This window comes from Crocuta crocuta, unplaced genomic scaffold, assembly GCF_008692635.1.
Source record: "Crocuta crocuta isolate KB4526 unplaced genomic scaffold, BGI_CrCroc_1.0 scaffold107, whole genome shotgun sequence".
NCBI classification, from domain to species: Eukaryota; Metazoa; Chordata; class Mammalia; order Carnivora; family Hyaenidae; genus Crocuta; species Crocuta crocuta.
This window is the reverse complement of record NW_027531877.1, coordinates 2,075,429-2,085,179: the sequence shown is the minus strand read 5'-3', so window position 1 is coordinate 2,085,179 and position 9,751 is coordinate 2,075,429. Positions and strand designations below refer to the sequence as shown.

The window sequence follows — 9,751 nt, the reverse complement described above, 5'->3', positions numbered from 1 at the left end:
TTTTTAGAAAAAATGTTTTAAAACATGCATCCAAGGCACAAAACAGCATGTCCAGGAGGTTGTTCAACAAATGAAGATGCAAAAGCATGGTTTAGGCCCAATACATACGATTAATTCAATTATCTGAACACAGGCTTTGGATCAGGGCAGTGAAATACAACAGAGATCATTTTAAGTTCAAAAGTGGTTCTTTTCATTAGTATTTAGCTTCCATAAATCTTGTGAAAAGATTACAAAGTAACTTTAAATTGTTCTTGAAAGAAAAAAAACCCAAAATTTGAAAGCCCATTTGAATAAGGGAAATAATTCTGTTGGTTCATCCAAAGCTTACATAGAAATTAGTTTAGCATTATTTCTGCCAATATTCACTAGGCTTGGCAAGTAGGAAAATAACCACCACCCTCTTGTAAGCATGAGAAGGGCAAGAAGATGCTTGTCCTCCCTCCTTTCTGGTCTAGCAAAGTCCTTATCCTACCTCATTTCTGAATGGTGAGACACAGAGCAGATGGATGGAAGGTGGGTGGGTATTCCAGGATTGAGAACTAGTACTCTCAGAGACGTAAGGGGTCCCTATAAAGAAACTTCATCACACTTTAGCCCTGGTCTCTTAACTGCAACCCATGAGTCACTGACCTGATTGCTAGTGCTAAATTCTCGAGCCAAACATCTCCCAAATATTCCATCTCTGATGCAAATTCAAGATTTTAGGGAGTAGAATCTCTTTATGTGATCTAAGTCAACTTCTAAAAACCTTTGGAAGTTCACTCAACCACAAAAATCTGAATGCAAATCTAAATCTAAGTATAAAAAAACTTTACTACATTAATTAATGTTACTAATACCTACTGTTTCCCCATTTTTATTTTCCTTTAATTTTTCTATATCATCAGGCTATGAGAAAAAGAGGTTTTTAGTAGTCTCAGAGATGCCCAGTAATAAGTGTTACTACATTTCTTTATCACCTAAAACATAATTCTCATGTCTTCTGTCTGATTTCATTTGGTCTTGATTTCTTTGGGCTACAAGGAGAATTTGAGGGGCTCAAGCTTCTGAGAGTAAAAGAAAACCAAAATGATAAAAAGCTAAACATGCTATTTCAAGTGTGTATACTTGGGGAAGTGAGACTCATCCTATGATAAAAAGCTCCTGGGTTTTTATGTCTCAGTTCAAGATTTTAAATAATTACTGTGCCTAAGGGCCCACCCATACAGCGTGTATCAAAGGCAGCCCTGAACCTATTACAGATCATGAAAATTTTCTGATCCCTGGTAGACATGGGCCTATCTTACAGGGTGAGGCATATTTTATACAACTGACTTAATTCCAAGCTTCATCAGGTTATAGAAGAAGTCAAATAGGAAAACAGAGGGAAAAGGTGTCACTTCCAAATGGGTAAACAAAAGAAGCCTCTGCTGGTAGGGGATATTAGAGTTCCATGTTCAAGGAACATGGATTTCCTCACATAGAAAACGAAATGGGGAGAGCCCCTGTTAGGCAGAGAGATGAGTAAAGACACACTCCTGGCATAATCAGTCCATAGGGTAGATACGGGTTTGTAGATTCTTATGTGTGTGATCACATGTGAGTGTGTGTGTGTGTGTGTGTGTGCGCGCGCGCGCGCACGTGCATCTAGAGATGACAGGGAGAATATTTAAGCCTGGAAAGCTAGGTGTTTGCATTCCATATTGACGAGTTTGGCTTTATTTTACGGGTAACTGGAACTCCACAAAGTTTTCTATATGATCAGAGCTACTTAGGTAAGATTTCTCTAACCATTTGTAACTCCAGAAACAGGAGATGTCTGTGTCCACCATTAAATTTAGTCCCAGGACGCTGTCCCTGACCCACAGTAAGGGCCTAATGAGTACTCAGATTCACTACTCATAGGGTCCCCAGATGTTATGTCAATGAACGGAGGTCACCTTGTCTCATTTTCCTCTATGCACAAAAAGTTCAACCAAAGGATAGGTAGAAGGAAAACCTAAGACTTCTTTTGCTCACGTCTCCTTGGGATTTTTTTTCATGGTCTAGATGATGTATTCACCAAGTAGACGAGTGCTCTCCATGCTTGCTTTGCTAAGTTGTAGACCGTGTTTGCAATGTTCACCTAACTTGAGGATTTACTTTATTAGATAGAAAAACAGGAGGCAGAAAATCACCGGTTACAACAAGAACTGCAGGATGCCCGAGACCAGAATGAGCTGCTGGAGTTTCGAAACCTAGAGCTAGAAGTAAGGCAATGATGATGATCATAATACAAATAATCATAACAATTAACATGCACTGAACACATCCTATGTGTGAGGTGCTGAATTAGGCATTTCAATGCATACTTTTCTTGGGCCTCAGCGACCATAATCAGAATTTTATAGATGAGGCAACCGAGGTTAATCAACTTGCCCAAGACCCGTGACTGTAAGTGGTGAAGCACTGACGTGAGTCTGAATTGTCTGCTCAGAGACTGTGCTTTCAACACTATTGCCTTTAAGAGCAAGACTAATGAATGATTTTTAAATAATTTAAATAATGATTTCAAATTTCATCAATACTTCATTGCTTTTCAATAATCATTTCCATCCTTCATTGAATTTTGACTCATAAAAATGTTACCTCCATAATTATATTTCAGATTGTGCTATATACAAAAATATTTTGTTTGTATTCAAGACACTTGAATTTGTGAATAAACTTTTTAATCTATAATGCGCTTATGAAAAAGGCTAAGAAGCAAGGTGACTCGTTTAAGGAAATAGCTTGGTTAACCTGACCAAATTTCAGTGTTCTTTAATTTTTTTTAAGTTAAACATATCAGTCAAATCAGATTTTGACTGTATCACACAGAACCTGGCCTAGCGGGGTGCCTGGCTGGCTCAGTCAGTAGAACATGTGACTCTTGATCCCAGGGCATGAGTTCAAGCCCATGCTGGGTATAGATATTGCTTAAAAAAATAATCTAAAACAAACATACATACCTGAGTTCTTTTGGGTGCCTTGCTGGCTCTGTCAGAAGAGCATGTGACTCTTTATCTTGGGGTCATGAGTTCTAGCCCCACACTGGGGGTAGAGATTACTTAAATATATAAAATATTTTTTTAAAAAAGAATCTGGCATAGGGTCTGGTTGAATGTCTGTTGATATGTAAAAGGTAAGAAAATTTCCCATTTGATAGCTCTGTTATTTTGCCAGCAGTTTCTTTTTGAGGTTTTCTTCAAATTAGATTTGGATAAAGTTGGTGTTCCTCCATGAAGAAGCGCTAAGTTGTCTTTGGTAGCCCACACATCTTCATCATAAAGCTTGAGTAGATTGAATATGCAAAAGGCTGTTAGCTGCCATAAAACTTCATGGTCAAACAACCATTCTCTGTGATACCTGAAAGCTCTAAAATATTCATGTAGTTTAAATTGGAACTTCACTTCCTACATTTCTCTGATCAAAAAATTTGCAAGACTGAATGACACCATCTATAAATTCTTCTACCATACCTCTTAGTTGATTTATCTATTCTTTTTCATTAAATTTAAGCATGAACATCTTGAGTCCAATTTTTTTTCCACAATGACTGATAAACTGCTGAAATAGTATAAAGAGAGAACATAGACAACTGGTTTAGCATTTGATCAGTTGTTGCTTTTTTTTAATTCCCGTATATTCTTCACTGTATTTCAAGGAAAGAGAGAGACGATCCCCTCCATTTAATCTACAAATTCACCCATTCTCAGATGGTGTGAGTGCTCTACAGATCTACTGTATGAAAGAAGGTGTCAAGGTAGGCAGATACTCAACTTTCTATGTTTGTAGAAAGTGGAAAAACTGGGAACTGGAAAAGGGGAGGTTGTTCATGACTTTTATTTTTCAGTCACTAGATGTCATTTTGATTTAAAAAAAAAAAACTGTATAGAAATTGAAAATAGTTGGATCTAGGGGTGCCTGGCTGGCTGAGTCAGTAAATCATGCAATTCTTGATCTTCGGGGTCGTGAGTTTGAGACCCACATTGCGTGTGGAGCTTACTTAAAATAATTTTTTTATTTATTAAAAAGATGTGTGACAGATGTATGAATGGTTAATAAAGAACACAGGAAATCATGATTATTTAGAACACAATAGCATAAGGAATGATGCAGTTTCAAATATTAAAATAATTACCCTTCATTATCTAGGGGAGATACTAAATAAATTTCATACTTCAAGAAACACATTTCAAGGATACCAGATAAAAAAGTATTTGTTGAGTCCCTTTGTTGTGCTGTTCTAAGTGCCATGGGATTCATAATCTTGGAATTTGATCTTAGAAGGGACTTTGAAATCATCTGGTCCACCCTCTCTTTTGATATGTTTAATTTAGGGAAGATCTATCTTTTGGAAGGATTTATGATTTATAACATGTTATTCATTTAGATAAAATGTAATTCTATCTTTAGGGATATTGGAATACATTCTAAACATTAAGGTTGAAGGGAGGTGGCTCCATCTCCTGGAAAATATATTGTCCTTCAATGTAATGAAATCACATGGTGAATACCTATCCCCGAGGGAAAGCTGTGAAGCCTCCTGCTATTCCTGGTCTCTCCTTGACCTTGTGCATGGCCCTTCCTGCTCCTACTCTGAGCTGCCAGATAATACCTGCTTTCATTGCCTTCTTTCTCTCTACCTGTGGAATTGAGCTAGACCACCCCCTTCCTGGTGGAAGGGAAAGGATATACTGCTATCTGAATGTGAGTAAGAGGAGAAGGTGGTACTAACGGAGTAAAAAGCGGGAGGGAAATAAGGCAATAAAATTGTGCTTTCTTGTTTTCCATCCTAAACCTCTTTCACAGTGGCCTTCCTGGGCTGCACAAAAATTTGTAAACCAGAGCAGTTTTTTTAATTTAGCTCTAATTAAACAAAAAGCATTTTACTTGTCTTTTCCTTAGATACTTTTTCTTAGATAAATCACAAACAAGCTAATCCAGTGGATGTAATTTATATGCAGGGGAATTTTTTAAAATGGAGTTCAGCTACTTCAGACTGACAAAAGAAATACAGTATTTTTTCCATAGCATGAAATTAATGCTAAAGGATGGAATGTGCTATATTTTTTCTATGTGGCAGTCAAAATCTCAACCATGTCAGAATTCCATTAATTAAAATGAAATTGGTTGATTATATTTATTACCTGTTACTTTTCTTTATACCTAAAATTTATCATAATTCAAAAAAATGGCAATTAGGAGGGAAAAAATTAATGAAAGAATTCCAAGTCCTTATAATAATCTACACTGTTTCGTATAGAATCTCTTATCCTCAGGGTCAGCTATGAAGGAGATATTTTGCAAGTGATGAATTTGAGAATGAACTGTTAGTTTTCTCAGGTTCACGCAATGTACAAGAAGCAGAGTGGCAACATAAAGCCACATGTACCTGATTGAAAACAACCCAAGGAAGTACAGGTCTTAACATGTCTTCTCAAACTTAAAGGTCAGGCACTGATAGAATGGTTAGCTGCATTTGTGTCTTTAACTTGAATGTATCTCCTTGTTACTGCAGGATGTGAACATCCCTGATCTCATAAAGCAGCTTGATATCTTGGGTGATAATGGGGTAAGTAATGAATTGATTAAGGGCAGTAAAGGTACGAATTTGTCCAAAGAGAAGCTAGAAATACTTGCCATGCATCATGTGTAAAATAATAGCGGGTGAGATGCCATGTTCTCTTACAGATGTGGATCATGGAAGAGAATCAGTCATTGTTTATCAGACAAGATAGTTGAGGGTTCTAAGGATCTCTGAAAGGTAGTAGCAGAAATGGGAACTGGCAAAGTGCTTTTAGCGGGCTGGTTTCAGGTTTGAATGCCGACCACATCTGCGGTGATTAAAGCTAATTACCTTCTCACTGTTGCTTGGAGCCATCCAGCATGAAATTAATCAGTCATGCAGTTGCAAATGCTGCTAAATAGTAGGGTTGGTGGCAGCCCCATAAAAATGGGCCAGGAAACTATAATCTCTTTTCTTTCTAAAAACACCTTCCAGGCAGGGTCAACGCATATTAATTCAGTAGGAGGACCATTCATTGAGATACTAGATGAATGATGCATGTAGGTTGAAAGAGTCACACCATTTTTTGCCTTTAATGAGAGAAAAGAATCAACTAAATCACATCAAACCATTCTGAAAAGATGACTTAAACTAAGTATGCTTACAGTGAAACAGAAATCAAGTCCATTTCAGAGATATAAAAAAATCACATTTAATGTACTTTTTACACGTTTTGAATGAACGTTTTGTTAAGAATTGTTACTAAGTGAAACAGAACAGTTGTTAACCTTCATGCATGCCCAGGCAGTAGTGTCTATAGCTGGCAGTTAGTCAGTATTTTCTGATAGTGTAAATATTGCGTCTTCAGCTTATTTTCTTTCTTTTCTTGCTTCTCTCTCTCTCTCTCTCTCTCTCCCCCCCTCCCTCCCTCCTTCCCTCCTCTCTCTCTCTGTTTGGCAGAACTTAAGAAATGAAGAACAAGTGGCCATAATTCAAGCCAGCACGGTGCTGTCCCTGGCAGAAAAGGTAATAAATTCATCGTACTAACATTTAAATCATCTCATTGCCTGGCTTAACCCCTAAAGAGTAGGGTAGGGTTGAAGGACATTCTCTTTGCACATGACTTTGTGTTATTGAATACCTAATAAATGTCTTTTTTTTCAGGATGATACAACCCCAATAGAATGAGAACACACAAAAGAAAAGTCTACACACTGATTTGGGGTGGGTGGATAATTTTTGCTTTGTAGTCTCTTAAAAAAAATATAACTCTTAAAAAATCGAAAACTTTCTGGATAACATTATCCACACAATCCCTCCTAAGCTAGGAAGCCAATAAAGAAGGTTTTTGTTGAGAGATTGTTAAGGGAGCCTGGCTCTTTTTGTGGGCTTTTCCCTGGGTGCACACATAGCATTTATTTCCCACTGATTCTGTAACCTGGGGGTGGCTCATGGCTGTACAATTCAGAAAGTCCAACCTGGGGACTGTCAGCAGAGCCACACTGAGTGTGCTCTGGCCCCTTGTGTCTAAATCTGGTAAATGGCAGGAAGATAGACAGGAGGAAAGAGCCAAGTGGAGAAGCCTGAGAAATGGCTGTGTTCAGGGTGCATTGAGAATCAGCACATACTTGAGAGTTTTGTGCACATGGTTGGATAAAATGACAACTGTGTAAATTCCTTGAGATGTTTTCTTAATTTCTAAATGCATAAAAAGTTTCTTATACAGGAAAGGAAACCATAAGAAAGCAAGTGATCCACTTTCTCTAGTCTGAAATAAAGGGAATCCTACAAGTCAAATGACCTAGTTGAGTTATTCAAACAATAGTGACATAAAGGAAAAAAATGTAGGAAGAGGGAAGGGCTGGTATAAAATAAAAGATTCCTTAAAAATTATTAAAATTTTAAAACTTATTTAAAATAATTTTTAAAAATTATTAAAATGATCCCCCTTTTGGATCCTGATTTAAGAAAACCAAGTGTGGAAAAAAAAGACATTTTGCCAACAGCTGGAGAGATTTTAGTATGAACAAGGTATCAGATAACAAAAGGAATTAATGCTAATTTCACTACATGTAAAAATGGTCTTTGGTTATGGATCTTTTTGACAAAGCTTTATCTGTTAGGGATACATATTGAGGTATGTACATGTGAAATGATATCTGGGATTTGCTTTTTTAAAAACTTACTTCCCTTACAGTTTAAATATAGACCCATCATTTTCCCTCTCCACAAAACATTCGTAACCTCACATTGTCCCTAACATAAGGTCCAGAATCCAGAACGTGCCAAGAGGGCCCCTAGGTCTGGCCCTTGCCTGCCTCTCCAGGATCCCTCTAGTTTCTTTGTTCCCTAGCTGAGGGCCAGCCATATACAAACCCATTAGGTGTCCCCATCTTCTCTGCTTCTGTTTCTCTCTCTCTCCATGTCTATCACTATTTCTATCCCTTAGGCCTTTATGTTGTTCTCTATGCCTGAAAGTTATTTCCTTTTTTCTTTTCTACCTTAGGCTGGCTCAATCTTGACTGTTAGACATTCCCATACATGGGGAAGCCCTCTTATTCACCCAAGCCCCGTTAGGCACTTTTTCTCTTTATTTCCACAGTGATCTGTGCATCTGCTACTATGGCTTTTAGCAACTACAGTGTGCTATTTGTTTTTTTATTGTTGTTGTATGCCCCACAACCACCTACCGCTAGACTTTAAGCTCCCTGAGGGTAACGGTGGTATCTGTTCATTCCACATTGTTTCCTTCGCTCTTCACAACAGTCCAGCACATCTAACAGGTCTTGAGCAAGTATTTACTGAAGGAGTGAATAGGTGACTTTGTGAATGTCCACAGCGCAGTACTCCAATGACATGCTGCTGAAGAAAACATAGCTTGTACTCCCATATCTGCTACATTTATTTGTTGGTGATAGCCACAGTGTCTCATTCCGTTGGACTTATAAAGGGCTACAGTTCTTTATTGAAAGAAAAGTCACATTAGTTTAGGGATATCAAGGAAACTTGGGCCAATATTTGTAAAAGGCAAGGACTGAGGATGTGAACGTCCAGCTTCGGCTCAGGTCAGGATCTCGAGGTCCATGAGTTTGAGTCCCATGTCAGGCTCTGTGCTGACAGCTCGGAGTCTGGAGCCTGCTTCGATTCTGTGTCTCCTTCTCTCTCTGCCCCTCCCCCACTCATATTCTCTCTCTTTCTCTCTCTCTCTTTCAAAAATAAATAAACAGTAAAAAAAAAAAGAAAGAAAATAGGAATAAGAAAAATAAGGAAAATAAGGAAAAATGGGTCAGTATGCCTCACATTTACTTGATTGGCAGAAGATAATCTTCCATTCCCTGCCCTGTGTGTGTGTGATACAACTTGAACTTAACCATAATTAACACTTGCATAGTGCTTCATTTGTACATGGCATTTGTCTTGATACCACTGTTATAGATGAGAAACCTGAAGTGCAGAGAAGGCAGGTAACTGCCCCAGTCACCCAGCTCGAAAATCATGGGGTCAGGATTCACACTCAAGCAGTCTGTTCCCAGAATCCATGATCTTAACCACTGCACCAAATTTCCCTCACGCATTCTTTTGAAAACAGGAAGTGCCCTGTATAGAGCCTGTAGGAACTAATGATCTATTAGTGCTTTGGCAAATGAGTTCATGCCTCCACTTGCCTTCTTTGCAAGTCCTGTATGAAGGGTTCAGTTGAACATTTACAAAGAGATGACAGTGTGCTTAGCACTGAAGAAATGAATGAAGGACCAGATACACAGGGCACGAGCCTGTCCTTACAGTACTCACAGTCTGTACAGTGCCCTTTTGTGCAGATCTTTACAATTCACAAGTTAGAGTCACCTCCTACCTTTGAGGTTTACAGATGAACATTTCTATCTCCAAGTAATTCTAAATGTCAGCCTTGAAGTTTTGGATACCACAGTCTTGAATAGCATTCTGCTCTCAATATCCAGAGACTGAACGTAGACAAATTTCCAACAAGAAAATCCTATTCTGACTTTGTATTGGTAAGAATAAGAACAGCGACCATAAGTGAGAATGTGTTATGGACCAGGTACTGCACAAATGCCATTGTCCTCCCCACCACCAACTTTTATCCACTGTTTTCATTCTACACATGAGGACACTGAGGTGTGGGCTATTCAATGACTTGTCCTGTGTCGAGTTACGCAAGTAAGAAGGGCTACAAGTCAACATACAAACCTGTATCTGAAGCCCATGACTGAACTGCTT

The 9,751-nt window shown here is 38.3% G+C and overlaps 1 protein-coding gene across 5 annotated transcripts in view; it reads left to right on the top strand.

Annotated features, from left to right (window-relative positions):
• The window catches only part of JAKMIP2 (janus kinase and microtubule interacting protein 2), a 174,922-nt gene that overhangs the window by 138,107 nt on the left and 27,064 nt on the right, over positions 1 to 9,751 (top strand). For all 5 annotated transcript variants that reach the window (XR_013337286.1, XM_077772953.1, XM_077772952.1 and 2 more), the window contains 4 exons: positions 2,133 to 2,231; positions 3,668 to 3,766; positions 5,525 to 5,578; positions 6,473 to 6,538. Coding sequence is in view for 4 of the 5 variants with exons in the window: in XM_077772953.1 (XP_077629079.1) it covers positions 2,133 to 2,231; positions 3,668 to 3,766; positions 5,525 to 5,578; positions 6,473 to 6,538 (318 nt within the window). In the remaining variant the exon portion in view is untranslated. The remainder of the gene's footprint in view (positions 1 to 2,132; positions 2,232 to 3,667; positions 3,767 to 5,524; positions 5,579 to 6,472; positions 6,539 to 9,751) is intronic.